We start from the raw sequence: 21,947 nt of genomic DNA, 5'->3' as shown, positions 1-21,947 counted from the left end.
TGTAATCAGAAAATAACTGAAAAGTTTAAATCATGTTTGTCTCCAATATTCCACGTAATTTAGCATACTAAGTTAAGCTTCATTAGGATGTTTGTGTAGTTCATATATTGTAGCTAGCGATTAGCTCGCGAAGCTACGTCTTTTCTTACTTTGATAGCTGTGGATATATGTTTTGTGGAAGAACATGTATTTTTTTTCACACGTTTGTTGGTGGATGAATTAGCCGCTGCGATTTTCTCCGCATCAGCGAAAGAAAGGGCTGGCAAATTAAGTAAGGACGATGAAAATGACCGGAGGAGGAGAGCCATTTTCAGAGTACTTGAATTACAGTCACCAAAACAGGAAGTGCCGCAGCCCTTTCAGATCAGCTTCCGGTTGCCGTGAAAAAAGTCTGTGTAGATACATTTCAAATAGTTTGAAAAAAGAAAAAAACTGGTTGTTAGTTGCATCTGGGGACCCACAAGAAAGTGTGAGAATAATAATTTGACGGCAGAATTTCACTTTTAGAAAACAGTGAATTTAAATTCGTGTGACAGAGTTTTGTCAAGTTTGTAAATTGGTATTGACGCATAATTTAGATTAACTATCTCGGAGGTAATTTGTATTTATTTTTGAAGCGATGCTGAGGCTCGCTGTAGAAAGATAATTTTCCGACCGTCATTGAAGGCCTCATCCAATCAGCTTCACCTGAGTCTGTAGAACTAACGGCAGCCAGGATCGAACAATTATGCTAACTTTTTAAAACCTGACACGACGATGTGGATGTTTGGGCATCTTGCGTTTTAAAAGTGGGTTTAAGCTCCCAAAAAAGACTTTGTGGTGGATGTAATGATTTAGACGGAGGAAAAGTTTGGAAATAAATAGCTGTTTAGTCAACGGCTAGCTTTCAGAAAGTGGCGTCGGTCGTAAATGTAGGAAAGTTAGGTAGTTTTAAACTGAATTTGAAAACATTAAAACACAATGGTAAGTATATATATATATATTTTGCATTTTTACTGTAATATGTATTTTTACATATAATGGAAGTAATGTTTTAATTGCCAGAAAGAGACGGTGAGCCACCAGCAGGCCCGCCTGCTCCTCCATAACAAGTTCGTCGTGGTGTTGGGAGACTCCAGTGAGTAACTTTTCCCTTCCTTATTATGTCTAAATATTTTCCCCCATCTGTTTATTTTTTGTAACTTATTAAACGTATTTTCATTCAGTTCAGCGCTCTGTATACAAGGATCTTGTCGTACTGCTACAAAAGGACCGATACCTCACTTTAAGACAACTAAAGAGCAAGGTAAGTAGCATGTGGTTATAATTTACAAAAATGGGAGATATTATATGTGATATTCATCTGCAAATAAACAAAAACTTGTATTTCTGTGACGTGTGTTAAGTTATCAGCTTGTTCGCTTTTCTCTTGTTAATTGTGACGTTTTGTCCCTGCAGGGTGAGATGAGCTTCGAGCTGGACTGCTTGGTGGAAGGAGGCTGTCTGAACCGAATGAACAATGGGACCGAATACACAGAGGTCCGTCAGTATCAGTCTGACCACCACCTGATCCGCTTCTACTTCGTGACCCGCATCTTCTCCAGATACATGCAGAGCATCATCGAGGACTTCCGGCAGGGTTTGAAACCAGACGTGGTCATTGTGAACTCTTGTGTTTGGGATATTTCAAGGTGGGTAACAAGAAGTACTGATATAAGTGCATCTTTAACACCAAGCTTAAATATTAGTTCTAGAGATGCTCCAGTACAGTAGTCCAAAAAAATTGGGGTCAAGAATACGTCTGGTGGTGTAGCATGTGGTCCAAAACGAACCTGAATACAAAAGAAAAATGCCAATGCCAATCAGAAAGCATTTGCATTTTAGAAATGTTGTAAAAGATAAAACCAAAACTTGATTTAAATAAAAGCAACGTGTTGGCCAGTTCATTGGGTGCCAAGTGAGCTTTCATTGCATCACTTTTTACCCGACTAAGCAAAACTGCTTGTATGCTAAATCAAGAGTCAGTTTAAAGGAATGCCTCTTGTATATTTATAATGCACAGTACTTACCATACTGATTATGTTTTTGATTCTAGTCTTTGTGCTGTAATTGCTTAGGCCTTTTTTATTGTTTGCATTATATTTATTTAGATACAATCCCAAATGGGTCGATGACTACAAGGCAAATCTTAAGAGGTTCTTTGGTGAGCTGAAGAGTTTCCTACCAGAGGAAACGCTGGTTATCTGGAATCTCACCATGCCATTAGGAGAAAGGATCAAAGGTGGCTTTCTGGTGCCTGAGGTGAATTGCTGTCAAATGTGTAAAAAGACATAAATGTATTTTGTTGCTGATTAAAGTGAACAGACTTATGTTTGACTTTCCACTTGGAATGGACATTAAACAGGTTTAACATGGTGATATTTTGGCAAAGTGACAGTAGAGTATTATGTCCTCATCTTGATATTTTCTGCTGAATGGAAAAATGCATAATTTTTTTTTCTGACCTCAGATTGAGCACAAAGCTCCTCAGCTGCGTTACGACGTGATTGAAGCCAACTTCTACGGTGGGACTCTGGCCGACAACTATGAGATGGATGTGTTGGACCTCCACTTTCAGTTCCGCTTCTCATTACAACATCGAACCAAAGACGGCGTCCACTGGAACGCCATCGCCCACCGCAGGATCACCGCTCTTCTGTTACGGCACATTTCACAAGCCTGGGGTGTGATGCTGACTGCTGATGGTGAGAAGAGTGGTTCCACAAACGCATCTTTTATTTCAGAATTAAAACATGCATCTACTTTGCTGTTTCAGAAGTTCCAGATCAGAAGTCCATCTATGACTGTTCTACAAAATTTGCAGGTAAGACATGATGGTGATTCCTGTGGTTTATTTAGACTGGAAAATAAGGGAAATTAAAGATTTCACAGGCCTGGAAATCAATGGGATATGAAAAGTATGATCAAGTATTTTCAGACTACTGGTATTGTAGAGATTCTCATGCAGGGTGTTCCTGGCTTCCAGAGATGACGGTTTGTGTTTCTGTAGTTTTTTTGGATTAGCACAGAGGAGATTAGTTCTTCAGAGATGGATGTTAAAGGTCATCCTGGCATTTCCAAAATAAAACTAAACTGTATACTTTAGAAAAGCTGAAGGAGTGCATCTGCTGGAAGATGCCATCTATCTTTAATGACCATATTTTTGTTTCTTTTATTCCAAAACAAGAGAGAATCTTTAAATGAAACTTCTGCATTTCTTTGTTCCACTTTAAGTAATTTTCTTTTATCTCTTTGTTTCACCTCTCTTTCCTGTCCAAATGGCTACCAAACAGCTGCTGTGAATTCGGACAGCTTCAGAGAGGAGTTCACCTCCGATTCTTTGTCTGGTGCCTTCTTGAGCTTTGAAGATAAGAGAGAGCCAATGCCACATCGCCACGAAAATGCAGAGAACTTCCTACCTGCCGTCCAGCCGCAGCAGCCCCGGTCGCGCCGCAGACCTCAGCAGAAACATTACGTACCGCCCAGACATGGTAAGTGTATGGACTGCTTCAGACTTGGCATTTACAGCCTCATCGTGTCTCTAGGTGAAGGTGCCATTGCCCATCCAGCACACTTGTACAATAATACGTTGTGTTATAAAATGGAATTGATGGGAGGAAAAAATGTTCAACTCATGAAGAAAGGGAAGACATGACTCAATCACCCAACAGAAGAATTTAATTCACAAACATCAATTAATGGTTGGCAAATCCAATCAGACCTGGAATTAACATTACAAGTTATTAAACGAAATAAGACTATGGTCACAGCCTGATGTCTCATTTGTTTGTATTAGGTGTGATATCTGCATGTGTGGGCAAAATGGGTTGTTACCGACACCCGAGTTACACCATTAGAAATATTAACTTTAACATGTTGTGTTCAGTAGATGCAGACTTTAAAAAAAAAATTTAATTCTCTACCAAAACTAGTGAAAAATCAATAGCATAAATTTATCGGTTTAAAAAATAACATCTGAACATCTTACAGGTGTTGACAATGTGCCTCCGTCCTCCTACTTTGAGCCCTATGAAGATTACCACCAGCCCCTCAGTCATCAGTTCGTGATGAGGAACCGTCACAGCAGGCCTCACTATGCCCCCTACACCCATCACAAACCAGATCACCGTCCCTTTCATGGATATCATTACTGAAATGGAGCTGTTCAAGTGCCACTCATGTTTATGCTTTGTTCTCTTCCATAAACAGGTGTTTTGTAATTGTGTAAACTGGGGTTTTTCTTTCACCAGGAGCCAAATATTTTAATATTTGCTTGTAAGTTTTTTGTTTTTGAGCTGTTTTTCCATTAAATATAATTTCAAGATGGTATTAAAGCTTGTTTTTTTAAATAAACATTTGTCACAATATAATGCTGTTGATTTTGTTCCTGATAAAAACGACAGACATCTGAGTCCTTTGTAGGCTGCCTTGTTCTCACACCCTTTCATCTTTGATCCTAGATTTCCTTTAATGTTGAAATAATGGCTGTTATTGAACCGCTTTCTAACTAATTTAGTGATAAAATTGTCAATTTGAAATGGCAGATGGCCTGTATGTGTAGGATTTGTCAAGTCAGAGGACTCCACCATTGCAACTGGGCTCTTTAACCACTACCAGCAAAAGAGCAGGTGAGTTCTCACCCAAGAACACCATGGCACAGTGACTTGGATGGATGTAGCTTTTAACCGGATACATCTATTGTATCTTCAAATGTCAAATATTTTCAGTCTTTCCTCAAGTTGGCAAGGCTTTTTTTCCTCAGTCTTGATTATTCTGGTCAAACACCTTAGTTTCATGACTTGAACAAATCTACAAGAATGAGATTCAACTGGATGAGCATTTGCAAACTTAGTCTTTAAGGCTGCCTTAACTAAGTTTTGGTTTTAGCTTCTTTCTTGCCAAGTGGCTTTTCAACCCATGTTGTGGTTGATCATGAGCTCTAATTCTTTTGCCCTGTGATTGCTGGATACATTTGTAACAAATTATCTGGGTTTCAAACCCAGTCTCCATCTTGAACATTCCTGCTGCACCTTACCATTAAGGTGCAGCTTGTGTGTATAGTATTTGAGATCTTTTCTTTAAATACATCAGAAGCTTGCAAAGGCATATTTTCATAAATTACTGAAAGTCAAAATTCAGATCTAATTGGATATTTTACTAAAACCTCTTTCCATTATGTTGTGCCATTTATGAAATTACCAATTTGAACCCCTGATCAAACTAGAAGGGAACATTCTGCTGGTGGATGTCGTAAGACACCTTTATTAAATTGTCGCTTTCTGAAGTGTCTTGTAGTGGACAGCTGCATGGAAAATGTAAAGTATGACAAAGATATGAAGGGTCATTTGTTCCATTAGGATTAAAAGCTTGAAAATGTTTGTATGCCATTGATTCTAAGCCATTACTTTGAACCAGACAGAAAACTATTAAAGGCTGCGAGTTAAAGTGAAATGCTTTTAATTCAGAATTACAAATACAAATGTATTCAAAGGTTGAAGAGACAAGAAAAGTTGACTTGAACATGTTGGCAAAGCCTCAAAGTTTAAATGAACACATCTTCATAGCATGACATTCTGGAGTCTGGCATTAAGTTATAAGAATTAGTGCTTGAAACTTTGCTTTAACAGGACACAGATTCCTGAGCGTAGTATTGAAACAAAACAAGAACGTTAAGGAGAAGTGCTGGGTGGAGTGGTAGCACTGGCTTTAGATCATGAGGAGGTTGTGCACTTGCTGCAGCTGCTGCTGCGACAGGACTAGACGGTGGACTTGCTCCTGACCGCGGGTGCAAGGGATGGCAACGCGACCCACAAAAACCGTTCCTCCTTGCTTCTCTTCCTTAGCCTGAGAAAAAAAAGTAACTGTTCAATCCAGATGCACAAAGAGTAAATCTGTTTCTAAAAGCGTTTCCTGTAGCTGTACCTTAATGAAAGCGGACGCTGGGAATGTGGCAAAGTCGGAGGAAGCCTTTGCTCCTGGCTGGTTTGAAACCACATGTTCAGCCACCTCACCCTGAAACAAAAAGTGAATAAGTTTTGGGATGTTTTCACACCTGATAGGTGCCTACGGGACTTTGCAACGTTTGTTACATTTACAGCTGGCGCGATTCACTTTCACCAGCTGGTTGAACAAAACCCTTCGAGCAACCAGTTTTCCCCTTGCCTGTGGTGGCGCTGCACCAAGGACCACTGAAGGAAACAAAACCTGACACAGAGCGCAACTTCCCCAACGGCATGAAATGCAAACAAACCTGTAATGGCATCACAGTTTAGCGGTTGTATGATTTCTCTTGTCTTCGGCAAAAGACCACAAGTAATTTCTCCTGCTAGCCTTAGACTCGCATGTTTGTTTTGGTTGTATTTGCCAAGAATGTCCTGCGCTATAGTTTTCTTCCTGCTTTTGGAGCAGTTTGTGATTTGATTGGAGTTCACATATTAGAATTTATTTACACCTACCCAAACGAACTAGAGTTTCTAGGCATACAGACTAGAGTTCCATTATAGTGGACCCTTGGATTTCTCTTAGGCACAACATGAAGAGTGCAAAGACGTACCTGTAGTTTGTCCAGGGCGTCTTTGAGATTCTTCAGGCGAGCCGTTTGCTCCAGCAGCTGAGCGCTGGCGCTGACTATGAGACCGGAAAGAAACCAAGAACTTTTTCACATTGTTGCATTAGAATCAAATTTCAATGCATTTTATGTATCAGAAAATAGTTTATTAGCTACATAGAAGTGTTTGAAACTGAGACGAAGTGGAAAACCGTTCTGTGCGTCAGTCACCTGCCGTCTTCCCTGTGATGTCCACCACCTTAACCTCTGCACTCAGCTTCAGCAGGGTGGCCAGCAGCTGGTCGGTCCTGCGGTAGATCCCCGTGTTCAGTCCCTCTGGAGACGATGAGCTTTCTTTGGAGACCGGTGGGAGTTTCGGAGGGCACAGTGGGGGCAGGGACGCGAGCTGAGCCTTCATCTTCTCCGCCTGTCAGTCAAATATACATAAAGTGGGTCATTATACCAAAAGCTTGAATTTAACACAAAGATATAGGGCTGAGATTTTAATCAAAATTTTGATTTGTCAATAAAATTGATCTATTGCTCACCCTTACTCTGATATCAAACTGAAACTGAGTTTACCTTGAGCCTGTTATTTTCATTCTTCAGGTATTTAATGCCCAGTCTCTGGACCTCAAGCTGCTGTCGGAGGAGAGGGGAGTCCACCACCTGTGTTGGCCCTGCCAGGGTTGCAGGCAGACCTGCAGGAGAAAAGAAATGTTGAAAATATTTATTCTGACATTTTCTAAATGTAAACAAGCCTGTCAAATTTGATCAAAACTTCCTGTTTTAGAGAATAAAAAAAAAAAAAAAAAAAAAAAACGAGCACAAACTTGCAGATCCCTGAACGATGGAGGCGATTCCTGAACCCTGAGAGCCTCTCAGCCCTTCAATCGTAATCTTTGACTGGTTTTGGATGCGTAGCTTCAGCTCAGCCTTTTCTGCCTCCAGCTGGTCAATATCCGCCTGCAGAGCGTCCATCGTCTCCTCAAACTCCCTGCACACAGAGGAGGGAGAAGGTAAATAAGACGCACAAAAAAAAATGTTGCTGTATTGAAATCCTTCCTTACTTCTCTTTCTTCTTAAGCAGGGCGAGATTGTCATCGAGTTTTGTCTGAATCTTCTCCACGCGTTCGTCTGCGTCCTTGGTGGACGTGTCCAGCTTCTTCTCCAGGAGGCTGAGGCGGACGTTGGCTTCGCTCAGCTCCTCACCCTGGAACGACGACAGTCACAGCTCTTAGTGGTTTGCAAAAGTTTTATGACGCACTTGAAGTTTCTCATTCTTTGTATAGTAGCTCAAATTGAGTCGGTGTCTCCACAGCATGATGTTGCCACCACCGTGTTTCACCTTGAACTGATAGTTTTGCTTTGCATATCAACCAACATTTTGATTTGATCTGACCAGATTACCTGCTTCAACAAGTTTGCTGTGTTTCTTCTAGATATTTATGGCAGACCGCTAAAATGACTTCTTATGGATTTCAACATGTTTCTATTCGTCACAGTTTCAGAGGCCAGTTCTGTGGAGTGAATGACTGAGCGCATTCACACCTGCCACATTTAGCCCAATTTGAACAGATCAGAGTTCATTTCCCCCGATTGTTCAGACATTTTCTGCAGGTCCGGTGTGGACCTGCAGCCTCAAGTTAGTGGCTGTGTTGGAACAATGTGAAAAGAAGGAAACATTTGTCACCTTAATCTTGAGGGATTTCTTGAGCTCCTTAATGACGGTTTCTCTGTCTTCTAGTTTGACTCCCAGACCTTCTGCGTCGGTCATCTCCGCTCTGACAATGGCGGCTCGCTTCTCCACCGGCGGAGCCTGAAGAGGAGGATGAAGTGTAGGATGAACAACAAGCATGTGCTTAGATTCCACACTGCATTGACTCACAATACCTTTCCATGTGGTTTGTCGGCATCATACTCTCCTTCCTGCATCGCGGTAGCCATCTTGTTCATGGTTGTGATGACGGAGCTGCAGGACTGTCGCAGAAGCTCTGGACCGTTCACACCCTGGGAGCCAAATACCTTAGAGAAAACATGTGCGTCAGTGACAGTTTTGTGGAGGAATTACCAAAATAACTCAGATTTTAATTCTCTTTCAAACTATTTCTCTACGTTTGGTAGGAGAAAAATCACTTTTCATTTGTAAATTCTTTTTATAAATACAAATCCTGACATAGGCTTGGGCAATACATTAATTTTACTGATTAATTGAATTTTTGAATATTTAATTTTTGCCCTCCTTGGGCTTCAATGACTCAAGAATAATGTCAGCGTGCTCAGAACCCCCACCTTGTTTGTGTATTTGGAAATCTTTACCATGAAATTCAGGGCCAGGCTGCTTTTTTTTTTTTAAATTTATTTACCAGGATAACATTTGTAGGATTGTAAAATTACAAGAATAAAGTCGAACACAATTCGGACAAAATATAAGAATAAAGCATTAGTATTGCCAGAATAGAGTGATAATTTTATGAGAACTCCAAAACAAAAAATTTAAATGAGAAAAATTAAGCAATTGTGAAATTGTACTTTTACAATGTTTTTTTGGGGGGGGTAATATTATGACTATACCATAAAATTTCCTAAAACTTTGTTGAACAATTGACAGAAGAGATGAAAGAAATGAAACCCACTTTTTGAAAATATTTTCTGTCTTTTGTCATTTCTTCTTTAAAAACAAAAGAGTGTATAATGTAGTTATGAAGCGGAATATAAAACTGCGGTGTGACTACCTGCTCTGCAGCCTTGTAAGTGATGTCCTCCAGCTTCAGGGCGCTGAGGCCCTCCTGCTCTGCCAGCGGAGCCACCATCTGAGCCCCGGCTGCAGCCACTTCCTGCAGAACCGCCACCACACGGGTCAGCTGACGCCTGCACTCCGTCAGCGACTCAGACACCTGAGGAAACGCATCAAAAACAGTATTATTGTATACATTTAAGAAGGCATCAGTGACATCTTTAGGCTGATGATCATCCTGCATCTTTCTGCACCTGTGACCCAAAGCTGAGGGCAGCAGGGACTCCAGCCACGTCCGTTCCAGGCATACGGCGGCGGATCTTCTTACAGAACTGTCTGATGTCTGAGCAGGAAGTGTCCAGGTCCTTCAGGAGGACGGCAAGGCCTGAGCTCTCCTGTCCTGCTGCCAGGAACGCCCGCAGGCGCGCCACCTCCACCCCCATGCAGTCCAGAGCTCCCTGGGTGAACTGAGGTAAGAGAACAGAAAATTAGGAACATTTAATGACATTGTTTTACTGATAAAACTGCTTGAAAATGCATTTATCATCAATTTAAATTTCAAAACTGTACTTTTTATGAATAAGAATTGAAGTACCTTAATGTGATCAGCCAGCTGCACGGTGCAGTCCTCATTCTGATCTGCCAAATGGACGCTATACAGTTGCTAGGAGATGAAACGCGTAAAATATGCTTGGTGTTGGTATAATTCCACTTGGATGACAATTTTTACACCTTACTGTATTGAATAAAACAAACAATTTTCAGATACACAAGAGTTTAAGAGCAGGGATGTCCAAAGTGTGGCCCAGGGAATATTCATGGATTGATTCTGTGCGGTCCCAAAGTGCAATTCAAGGATGATACAAATCGTGAATCTTTAAACATGATGGGGGTTTGTTGGTCAACTCGCTCCTACCTGGTAGTATTTGATGGCCTTCGTAAGGGGTTCCACCTGAACAGTCTCATCCAGTTGATCTTTATGCAGCAAGTCAATGAAGTAATCCAGCGAGCGCTCATGGAAGCTCATTTCAGTGTAAAGCGTTCCCATTCGTTTGAAAACTTCCACGCTGCAGTAGTTCAGAGCCCTAGAAACCAAGAAACAGGGGAATAGAAAATTATAGAGACCATTGAAACTAATCAGTCAGAATGTTGTTTTGTTGCAGCTCCTTCTGCTTTCACCCCCAAAAATACTTGGTAACATTTTTAGTTTTTTTACAATGTATCTGGTCTAGAACCAGCTTGTTTATTATTTTTGATACTGCAGAGTCGTTAGTTAGATGTATCTATGCACTTACTGCTCGTATTTGTGCAGAGTGGCCTGCAGCAGGCCGAGGGAGTAGACCAGTCCTGAGGCGAAGCTGCGCTGCTCTCCTGGTGATCCTCTCAGCGCCGTTCCCTGGACCAGACTGCCGCTCAGATCGAACTTCTCATGAGCCTGTTTACTAATAAGCTCAGCCTTAGCACGAGAGAACGTACTGGTTAGCAAAAACAAGATGGCTGCAAATCAATGTGAATGTGGTGGTGCTTCATACCTTACAGATGAGCCTGGGGATGAGCAGCAGCACCAGAATGCAGTCGTGATCTCCACCATGACGGAGGAAGGAGTCCGGCATGAAGGAGGTGAGCAGCGAAACCTGTCTGTTCGCCTGAGCCACCTCCATTTTCCTCAGCTCCATCTCAATGGCCTGAACACACACAAACACACCCATGTATGTTTTAGATCAGAATGTGAGCCAACATCACAGATAATCTCAGATTATTAAATAATCTGATCTCAAACCTTTGCATAGGCTTTGGTCTCAGCAAACTTGATCTTGAAGTCAAACAGCTCCGCTGATGGCTGTTGGGTTTGCTCTGTGTTTGCACTCTGCTGACTGATCAGCTCCCTGTTGGCTTCCTAGATGACCAAACAACTCACCGTTAATTCACCATTTCACATCACTACACACCGTGATGAGTTTCTCCGCTTCCACCCACCTGAAGCGAGGCGGTGAGCTCTCTGTATTTACTGATGGTGTGCTGGTAGTCGGCCACGGTCTCCTGAGCTGCTTCCACCTTCTTCTCTGCCTCTCGAACCTTCGCAGCGCTCAGGTCCAGCTGCTCCCTCAGCTCCATCTCCGTCTCTCTGGAGTTTTCCTGCAGCTCATCGTTCATTTCATTGATGGCTTCCTGTCAATTTGGGAGAAAATTAACTAGAAACAAAGCATTTTAATGGCTCACTAGTTAAACCTTAATAATTATTTATACCCAACAATCATCAGATTTAATCTGAACTAAAAAAAAAACAACAAGAAAAAACACATCAACATGATTTTCTCCTCCAGGTTGAGGTTCCCCTCAGATGAATTGCTGTGAACTTTATTCTCCCTTTTTCACCATTAGTTTCTAGCAACAGTGCAGCCAATGTACAGGATATTTTTAAAGTATAAGTTTAAAGTGAAAATATTCCCATCACAGCTTTTAGCATATTAACATTTAGGATCTTGCAATGACTTTTTGCATAAAAAGGGGCTAATATGTTTAAAAATAACTTTTAAATAGGCCAACAAGCCCTTTTCACACATGTTTAGTTATTTTACTGATGTGGAAATCACTCTCGCAATCATCCCCAAAAAAATTAAAATAGGCTTTTATTTTGAAAGACCAAACACATTTCAGTGCAACTTTCCCACCAATCAGAGATTTAGGTGAGACTTAAATACCTGTTTTTTGGCTCAGATTAAATTTGAAAATACAAATTAATTACATGTTGCTTAACAATTTTTTTAAAGGCATCATTTTCTATGGATTTTAGACAGTGAAAGATTTCAGTTCCATTTCCTGAGTGTAAACATAAAGCCATAATTTGTGAACATTTTAAAGTCAGCAGAACTGACCAGATCAGTGACAGTCTCTCTCATCTCCCTGACTTTCTCCTCCAGGTCAAGGTTCCTCTCAGTCAGCATCTCCACCATCTCCTCTGACCCCAGAGCAGCGTCCACCTGGGAAATGTTTGTACAAACACAATTATACATTTTGACTTCATACATAAATCTCTCTAAAAGCAGATGCTGCTCCACCTGCTCTTTCAGTTCATCCACTGTGGCTTCAGCCTGTTTGAGTTCTTCCTGCAGTTTTTCCTTCTGAGTCCTCAGAGTCTCCAGCTCCGTGTTCTTCTTCTCCATCTGCTTCTGCAGCTTCACGTGTTCCTGTTTCTCTGAGGCCGACAGGTCGCGCATCCTGAGTAAAAACAAGAACAGTTCTCAACATTTAGCTTAATCTATTCTGATTCAAGTCACTCAAACATCATTTCTTCTCCTGTTGAGATTTTTTTAAAGGTTATTACCTGACCAAGGCTTCCTTCAGCCTGCTGTTCTGCTCCTCCAGCTGTTTTACTTGATAACTGGAGGCAGCTCCATCTGTACCTATTAAGGTAAAGGATACAGAGTTAAATTAAAGTCACTCTGAGGCTCCAAGTCATTTAACGCAGCTCCTCTCCTACCTTTCTCTGAAATCTCATGCCTGAGGATCTCCAGGTCCATAGAAAGCTCTTCTACTCGCTCCTTCAGCGAGTCCACCTCCACTTGCAGCGACTCCGCTCGCTCTTCAGCCATCTCTTTGTCCAGCGTTGCCATCTCGATGGCGTCCGCCGTGTCTGCCATCTCCTCCATGTAGCGGTCTTTGGCCTCCTGCGCCTCCCGGGCTTCCTACGAAATCACAAGGTATAAACAAATTGTGTTTCACTTATTTTATTCTTTACAACATAATCAACTACAGTGCTTTGAAACATGAAATATAAAACCTCAGTGTGCCATATTGAGGTTTTCTAATGAAGATTAACGAAATAATGAAAGTGGTGGTGACATGACCAAATCTGAAAATGGAGTGAATTCTTTTCAGATAATGTTATGAGGTAAAATGAGTCCATAAAACACCTTTTTGGCCTCTTTGAGCTGCTTCTGCAAATCTGCCTGTTGCTCCTGTATCTTGGTCTTCCACTCCTGCAGCTGCTCCAGCTGGATCTTGTATTTCTCCAGCTCCTTCAGCTTGGCCTTGTCCTCCGTTCGTTTTATCTTCAGAGTCTCAAGCTTTTCCTCCAGATCCTTTACGAGAGCTCGCAGCGAGTCTTCCTCCTGAGAAAGAAACAAAATTATGTCACTGTAGGATTGAAACTGAATAGCAGAAAGAGACTGTTATCATTAAAAAAAAACCCAAAGTGAGTCTTTCAGCCCTTGTAGATGAGGGATGTGTGGATGATTTGTCTTCGAAAGTGAAACAGTATATGCTCACAATTGACAAGATGCCACAGGAAGACCGTTCAACCTCCGACAAACAAACAAGGTTATTATAGTGAAGGTTGTGAAGCTCACTGCTTTACCTAAGACATATGGCGAGGCTTTTTTATTTTCTTTACCTTATCATCCACCATCCAAGTAAAGACAAAAGAAAAAAAATTTGCAGAAACTATACATCAGGTCAGTGAAAAAGAAATTTATTTTAAATCCCAAAGTTCTAATCCGAAAAGATTCCAAATAAGGAGTGCTAAATAGCCTGATCAAAAAATGTATGTCTGTCAAATTAGCAAGTATTTGAACATTGAAGGCTGAGAGCTTTTGCCAGCACAATTTGTGGAACGTGGTAACTTTTCTGGGCTTTAAGCCCAGGGAATCCAGACATGACGTTGTGTGAATTCCCTGAATATTTGTAGCACATGCCTGAAAACTGACTACATTACAATGAAACTGTACTAATTTGTAGCCAGAGCTCACATTTATTGTTTTGGAACCAGCTTGATGCAATAATATTTGGTTTAACCACTATGCTGTAATGGTGACAAAAGAAATTTAGATTTACTTGCAGTTACTTTTGTACAGATGAGCTGCATTTATTGATTTAACATTTTTTGCAGGCCTTAAATGATCTCTTATTATACTGACAATGTTTAACAGCTTTTATCTCAATGATTTCAAAATGAGAAAGCATAAGAACTTTATCGGAGGTAAAGGTGGGTTCAGTCCCTCCTTGTAAGGGCGTTTCATGCCCAGACAAACTGTGACTCCCAATCAGTTGCTGACAAACACACTGAACTGATAGGGAGGTGGCATCATGTCAATTAAATGCAAGAAGTTCTTAGATGTTGTCAGATGTTTTGCTCTTGAGACATCAGAGTTACTCTTGAGTTTGGAAGAAAACTCATGCCAGCATGCATGAAGCCATAAAAGAACTCTACCTGCTTGGAAATGGCAGGTTCCACCTGCTTAAACAACAACATGGATGAAATGCAACAGAAATTAAACACAATGAGGAGGATGGAGAACAAAAAACTAATGAAATGTGTGATGATTAAGCACGACCCGGTTCTTCCCACCTTGCTGGGAGTGACTGGAGCTTGAGAAGCCATAGATGGAGAGCCGCTTGGCTGAGGTGTAACAGGGGCTACCAGTGCCACCTGCGGGGAGGACAGGCTCACCTCACTGTCCTCTGCAGGCACAGAGGCTAAAAGGCTCTCACGAGATGCCTGTTAATGGAAATAGCTGTGTTAAGGAAGGTAATGACGGGAAAAGGTTTATAATGGGCTATTTTAGACAGTCTTTTCTCTATAGTGAGCATCTTAGAATGACTCAGCAAAGACAACTCTTAAGCCAAGTTTCCACCAGGAGAAGAACCATCACTTCCCAAGTTTGGAAGAAAACTTACTAGCTGCGTTTCCATAAAATGGCGCAAATTGGTATTAACGAAACTAAACTTCTGTCTGGAGAACACAGCAATTTAAAAAATAGCTCATGTTTTTTTCTTAAAGATTATGCCTTAGGATGAGGTGGTTTTTGATTGGTGTATTTTGTAAAACTGCAATGAAAACATTTTTCACATCACGTTTGTAAACAGCTGCAATGTGAATGTTTGTAGGTACTGGCCTCTTTAGACAATGTGCAGCTGGGTCCACAAGAGGTCTCGCAGCATAGCACAGCTGATCAAAAGTTTAGATGTGTTGAATCAGTAGCTCTTCTGTAAAAACCACAAACTACAACTTCCCCAAAACGCTGCGTGTTTACGTTGTGTAGCCGCTCCAAAGTGTGAATAAAACACTGACCTCTCCTCTGATGGCTGAGTGCTATTGCTGTGGCTGAAGTATTGATATATCACATGCAAGTGTTTAGATCCATGATTTTAATGACTTCATGTGTGATTTAAATTGCATTTCTTGTTTAATGGGAACGACACAATTGCTAAATTGTGTTGTTTTGACTATCGCATAATACCAAAAACGTTTTGCGCACATTTGTAATGGAAACACAGCTACACACTCCAAAACACCAGTGCAGGACAAGAAAAAAAATGCAATCGTTTTCACACCGACCACCTTGTGAAGCGACACGTTAGGTGCCTGGTAGAAAGAGAGCGTACCCGGAGCTTTATGGTGGGGCGGGTGGGACGAGGCAAGAGGGAGGGGAGGGAGATAGCAGGCGAGAGACTTGGCGTGCTCCACTAGCAGAGGACGATTAGAGAGTGTTAGCTGCAGGCTAAAGCTCATCATTACATGGCTTTATTGATAATAATGTCAACCTGTTGTGTTAGAATATACTCACCATCCTTATCTAAAGATAATATGAAAAACATTCCATGGTTTGAAGGTGAAAAGTGTTTTAGGATAGAATCTTACACTAGAACATGAGAGATGTCCTGACATCAGTTTTTCGGGCCTTGTAGGCATATAGCTGGGTCTTTTTAAAAATGAATATTGTTTAAAAAAATTATATCGGAGCCCTGTGAAGGGGTAAAGCGGTGGTACTCGGATATCACAATTGCCTAATTTCATGCTACACTATGCAGACGCTCAATCTGCTCTGATAAAGGCTGTTTGAACGCGGCACTGACTGTGGCGAACCTGTCGAGAGCGAAACCGACGAGTATTTTGTGATCAATTTGGTTAATATTAATTTGACCACTTGGTGTAGTTCACAAAATATATTAAAAATTCAACCCCAAGATTGTCGGGCGATAGAACACCGCGGTATGTGGTAAATTTCACGTCCCATTGCATGCGTAATATTATAAGTAAAGCACAGACTTCTCAATTAACTATTTTTCTTGATATTCCACACCCAGAAGAAAACATCTGGATAAAATTACTCACAGTCGAATACTTACAGTCAAATCTAAAAAGTGGCCCAACTATTTTTATGCAATTTGGATTTCATTTCTGTTTGAAAATGGACTTCCTGGTTCATTACAGCAAACATTTGCTCTAAAAAGAAAGACCCCACATCTCTGTCGTTAACCTCAGCTGTCCTGTCTGCCTTGAAGGAGCTCACCTTTGCAGAGCGGCGGGTAGAGGACTGGGAAGAAGGAAGAGAGTTGAAGGAAAGGTGGATTCACACACGCACCCGCAAGCAAGGAAACAGGCACACACACATTCATCAATGAAGGACAATAGAAGATTAGAAGCAGGTAAAAAGCATATTAATCAATGTTAAGTCATACAGATTGATCACAAGTTGCTGCATGCATAATTTAGTGCCCTTTGAGCAGTGATCTTCTAGATTTAAAGCAAGACAGACAAAGAAAATATGAATTCATGCAGCAACATCCAGAATAAAAAAAAAGAAACCAAGGTGGGAACAACAAGAATGCTTTTACGTCCGTGCAAGTAAAAAAAGAATCGCTCAAAAGAAAGAGATTAATTACTACATAAGTACGATAAAGAAAAACTGAGGCGAAGCAAAAGCGCTGAATTCAAACAACAATACCTTCTTAACGCTTGCTGGTGTCTGCAAACAGTTTTGAGAAAAACAAAGAGAAGTCAATCTAAATGCTGAGAGCCGACTTGGAAATTTTTTCTCAGACGAAAATTCAGATTTGGAACTTACAACATTTCAGCATGTTGTGTTACTTTCTCACCTTCAAAATGCTCAAACTAACTGAATTTCCAAAGAGTTAAACACTTAACTTTCTAAAACAAGAAGAAATAGAAACAATGTGGATACATTTCCTTTACTACCTGCTTTGTTGTTTTGGGAGTCTCAGGAATGTCTGGAAAGACAAATGATGACTTTTGTAATTTCTTCTGACACTAATGTTTCACAAACATCCCCGCTGTAGATTTCTGTGCTCGTCTCTCACCTTTTTGTTTGAGCGTCTTTGCCAAGCTGGCATCAGGGGTTTCTGGTGAGGTGGCAGCAGAGCCATCATCGATGACTTGGATCTGCACAGAGATAAACACCAGGTAGAGAAGATTGCCTGTGACTGATTAACAATGAAAGAAGTGAGATAATTTGTATCTGGTTACACATTAGAAAATCCTTTTTATAGAGAAGTATTAGAAAAATTGACAGTAAAAGTAAGGAAGAGTGGAAACTACTGTAAATATAATTACTACTTTATGTTGCACTTTTCAGAATTATAAGTAAAATAAAAAAAAGAAATGAAGTCATTATTAAAATATGTATTTTTTTCTATTTATTTATTCATTGTAAATTAATTTTGTTTATTACTTATGATTTAAATATGCTGATTTGTTTTTTGAACAGAACTTTTCATCTGAACCCACCCTATACGAAAGCAGCACAGGACAAAACTGTCAACAATTTCATGTGAAATTCATTTGAAATTTAAAGACCTTAAATATAATCTCTATTATACCATTGTCTATTATCTGTGTCAGAAATTCAGAAATTTACAGTATTAAACCTTGCAAAAGCTAAACAGTCATGCACTAACTTATCAAACTGGTATTTTTGGCTTATAAGGACGTGAAAAAAAATTATATGTTCATTTTAGAAGAGGCCCAATTTTCTTGTTTTGCAGCAAAAATACCTGATTAATCTGAAATTATCCTTTTAGTTTCTCAAGATGAAGTGCTCCTTATCTGAAAATTAAACCCCCTGGAGGCACCCTCTGGTGGTGAGTAATGGTTCATCACTAACCTGGGATGACCTGACAAATATCCCGTGATTTTCCTCACAGGTGAAGTAGCGCTTTCCTTGCACGGTGCCGTCGTTCTTCCCTTTGGGCTCATCCAGAATGATGCCGACCCATTTGCCCGAAGCAAACAGGGTGGCACCGATGTAAGCAACGGTGCCTTGCTGGCCCTTACCAGTCACTTCGACTTTGGAGCCGATCTGAAGGAATAATGGGAGTACTTTAACTCTGAGGAAGTCTGAATTTGCTTTCCTTTATGGCTTCTGAAAAAGCAACCTACCTTTGGAGGTTTAACACTCTCTACTGATCCGGTGCTGCTCATTTTGCTGATCAATGGGCTGGTCAGCTGAGGGGAAGATTACAAATATGAGGGAAGAAAGTTGATTAGCCATGGAAATGTGAAGTAAAATAGGACAAAAACACCACAATAACCAGTTGGAGAAGTTTTATTCAAGAGAATGTATTGTTTTTTTGCCCAAATATTCATCCCAGTCTACTCTGGATGTTTAATATGTTTTATTAGGAGCATGATAAAAAACTACTTTACGTATTTGACTTGAAAACATCTCCAAATGAACAGGAAAATAGGGCTGTATTCAACAACAGTCCTGAGGGTGCCGAGAACAGAGACAGCGTCACATCCTCAGTCATATGTCCTCTGACGACAAACATCCTAAAAAAGCAGCAACATCTCATACAAAGAGCCCCTTATATCAGCAAAGTAGGTCTGGGAGAAAGACAACAAGCTTTAAAAGGACTGTAGGACACTTTAATTCACACTGGTTTGGATTCTTAGGCAGCCGGTGAGGGAAAAAAAAAGAAACATTTAAGATATATTATTCCTCTACTTTCAAAGTTCCAACACAAGACACTGGCATTATTTTAACAAGTTAGGAGTCAACAAACTGGTTAATAATGACTTGAAATTTTGCTTCGATGAATACGAGTCCTGCATCTCCTGAATGGTGAGTATAACAAACTTATTGATTATTTTTCATTTATATTAAAACAGCCTACTAATTATATATTAATTAAATAAAGAAACATCAGTGTCTTAAACATGTCATTCTTTGACATGTTACTGATACGACCTGTTACTCACCCGGGGCGTATATGAATGTCTTCTGTTCATAGCCATGATTACAACCAGGAATAGGTTTCCCTTCCAGTCGAGTAAAAAACATTCAAAGTTTCTGCCGCTCTTTGTTTTGTCTAGTTTTACATTCCTGCCTCCTCTCTCTCCCAAAGATAAGTGAAAGCAGCAAATCAGGAGACTTTAGGGCGGAATCTTTGCGCTACATTACAAAACGTCACAGCTGACTTATAATGAGATGTTGAGCTAAATGTTCTGCACAAACCAGAGATGGATGAGATTAACAGGATCATACTAGTCATTTAAGGTACAGTGTGTTTTGTCCTCACTATTTGAAACAATGCGTGACAATGTCACAACCTCTAACTAGGTCATATTAGAGTGTGTTAAGAGATATGTCTCAAAATGTTCATTTTTTCCTGCTTTTTGTGGTCTTAGAAGAATGTTTTAAGACATAAAAGGGAGCAGACGCCACAGTTTTTTTCAGACACCAGAAGTCTCATTTAATTAGTCTCAATGATAAAAACAATAGCTGGTCCAATAAGTTGTGTAATTTTTTTTAAACAATAATGGGCCGTAGAGATTTACTGTATTCTGAAGTCCCAAAATGTATTAATGATGAACCAATTGAAATCTTAACTGGTGAGCACCAGTAGGCAGTACTTATACAAACCTATGATTGAAATACTTTTTACACATCGTCACAGGTAAATATGTCCTTCAGTTTATTACTTCGTGGCAAATATTTGTACACATTAGACTTTAAATTTGGAACCTGAAAATAAACATGTAAATAAAATTTGACAAATTGATAGAGACAACCTTTTAACAACTGAGATCAAATCTGGTTATAATAATTCCAATCCCATATTTTGTAGAAAATCTGTCTAAAAAAGGCCAGAGTTCCTTCGAAATTTTACAAGTTTAATCCTCGAGAGCTACCATTCTGCGACCTGCAGCTGTGTCCCTTCTCCATCACACCTGAATCAAATGAATGGCTCATTACCAAAAGGGAAGTCAGCTATTTGACTGGAGGAGCGTGAGAAAAGAGTTGCAAAACCAGAGGGTTAGAGTTGGATACGTCTGCACCAGTGTAAAGTATTTAGTATTAGTCATATTTAATGCCTTCTAACTTATTTTATTTGCACTATCGGAAGACGCATTTATTACATAAATGTTGTTTTGAATACTTTCCAGTCAGACATTAACTTTTTTATTTCAACTCCGCTTTGTTGTGTATTTTCTATTTTGTAGTTTTATGTCATATTCTCTTTCAGGTACTAATGCGGATTACAGAAATACAAAATTGCATATAGTAAAAAAAAACTGAATACATTTTACAGCATCTGCTGGATAAAATGCAACCAAGTCTGGCTTAGCCATCTTTTGCTAATGCTACACTGTTAGAAAAGTCATGAACGGTGAGACACAATATTCTTGCGTAAATTAATCAAATTTGACGATAACAGACGGTTCTGTAAATAAATTGGATGATTCACAAATTTATAACTTCATAGATAAACCCAAAAGCTAAAGAAGTTGCTGGAAAAAGCTAGCTAGTCAACTGAAACTCGAAAGCTATACAGATTTAGCAACCAACAAAGCAAAAATCGAGTTGCTTTTCTTTTTTTCTTTTTAATGTTTCTTACCAGGCAAACAGAGAAATCTGCTGTCAAATGTGGCTCTGTCAAGCTTTCATCCAAGCATTCAGACCCACTGGTGTTTTTGAGATTCTCTGGTTTGCTAATCCAAGTCTCTTCCGGCTTATGACAACTCGTTTCCGTTGTTGTGGTTCTTGTTCTCGTTTTAGGGTGGACATAAGGGCGCACTACCGCCACCCAGCGGTGAGGACCGGAATCAATTATTCTCCTCCGTCAAAAGCAAACAAGAAATAATGAAATCATATTCTATGTATATTTTATGTATCTATTAAAAATAGTAAATATTTATTTCCCTGTCCTAAGCAGTCTTTAATTAAATTAATTTTATTCTATGTTGAAACATTTCTGGTGTTTTTATCACATTTTAGAATAACATATTTTACAGATCATTTTCTCCAGGAAATAAAAATTTATGCAACAAAGGACAATAATCATGGAGGGGTGACTAATTATTGAATACTGAGCTATCTCTTGTAATGCTGCTATTGGCCTTAGGCTGACAAAGGATAAACTGACTTTCTCCTGGAACATTCTCTTATTCTCCAATTGTTCACAATTTGTTATTTCAACTTTTAACTTTATTCTGTGTCTTTTACTCCTCATAGAAGCTACATCAAGTTTGGTGTTTCTGGAGGAGGGGGAAATTGGATGAGCTACTATACTCTGTCTTTTTAACAGTGTCTCTTGTTATTGGATGAACGTTTGTTGTAAATAACCATCTGCTCTCTTTCATCCTGTATAGCTTTTAAAACCACAACTGAATCTACTCGTTCAGAAAATAAACTGACGAGTTAACCATTTGAAGTCCATGGAGTATGAAATTGTAAATTTGTTTCACCTTTATTCCACTGGTCATTAGGTGATTTGCACACCTTGGACACGTCAACAATACATTGCAGGGTAACACACTGGACAATATAACCTCACTTATATTGTCTAGTATTAAGTTTAAAACTTATATTAAGTTTTAAATGTATATTCATTAAATGAAGT

The 21,947-nt window shown here is 39.8% G+C and overlaps 2 protein-coding genes across 5 annotated transcripts; one reads left to right on the top strand and one right to left on the bottom strand.

The window, feature by feature from the left end:
* The first annotated feature begins 219 nt into the window (after nt 1-219).
* On the top strand, nt 220-4,461 carry fam113 (family with sequence similarity 113). The gene is made up of 9 exons (XM_055051154.1): nt 220-963; nt 1,045-1,117; nt 1,206-1,285; nt 1,438-1,670; nt 2,130-2,280; nt 2,489-2,723; nt 2,795-2,842; nt 3,312-3,509; nt 4,009-4,461. Exons 1-9 carry the CDS (start codon nt 961-963, stop codon nt 4,170-4,172), a joined length of 1,185 nt encoding a protein of 394 aa, XP_054907129.1. The 5' UTR covers nt 220-960; the 3' UTR covers nt 4,173-4,461.
* Nucleotides 4,462-5,458: 997 nt separating this feature from the next.
* Nucleotides 5,459-21,083, bottom strand: LOC129373251 (dynactin subunit 1-like). Of its 4 annotated transcripts, XM_055051106.1 has the most exons (32): nt 20,943-21,083; nt 18,481-18,546; nt 18,206-18,400; nt 17,403-17,484; nt 17,281-17,312; nt 17,030-17,050; nt 16,595-16,618; nt 15,687-15,767; nt 14,650-14,799; nt 14,512-14,535; nt 13,217-13,414; nt 12,784-12,988; nt 12,628-12,706; nt 12,362-12,521; nt 12,179-12,283; nt 11,280-11,471; nt 11,083-11,199; nt 10,835-10,987; nt 10,598-10,758; nt 10,219-10,387; nt 9,898-9,966; nt 9,557-9,769; nt 9,301-9,462; nt 8,459-8,590; nt 8,259-8,384; nt 7,636-7,778; nt 7,399-7,562; nt 7,148-7,266; nt 6,797-6,992; nt 6,572-6,645; nt 5,941-6,030; nt 5,459-5,862 (listed from the first exon to the last, which is right to left on the bottom strand). In XM_055051106.1, exons 2-32 carry the CDS (start codon nt 18,520-18,522, stop codon nt 5,725-5,727), a joined length of 3,816 nt encoding a protein of 1,271 aa, XP_054907081.1. In that variant the 5' UTR covers nt 18,523-18,546; nt 20,943-21,083; the 3' UTR covers nt 5,459-5,724. The 4 variants fall into 4 exon arrangements, with proteins under 4 accessions (XP_054907081.1, XP_054907077.1, XP_054907080.1 ...); XM_055051102.1 differs by lacking the exon at nt 14,512-14,535 and having other exon boundaries at nt 20,943-21,049; XM_055051105.1 differs by lacking the exons at nt 15,687-15,767; nt 16,595-16,618 and having other exon boundaries at nt 20,943-21,049.
* Nucleotides 21,084-21,947: the final 864 nt, after the last annotated feature.

This window comes from Poeciliopsis prolifica, unplaced genomic scaffold (genome assembly GCF_027474105.1).
Source record: "Poeciliopsis prolifica strain line A6 unplaced genomic scaffold, Auburn_PproV2 SCAFFOLD032, whole genome shotgun sequence".
NCBI classification, from domain to species: Eukaryota; Metazoa; Chordata; class Actinopteri; order Cyprinodontiformes; family Poeciliidae; genus Poeciliopsis; species Poeciliopsis prolifica.
This window is presented reverse-complemented; position numbering and strand designations above follow the sequence as displayed.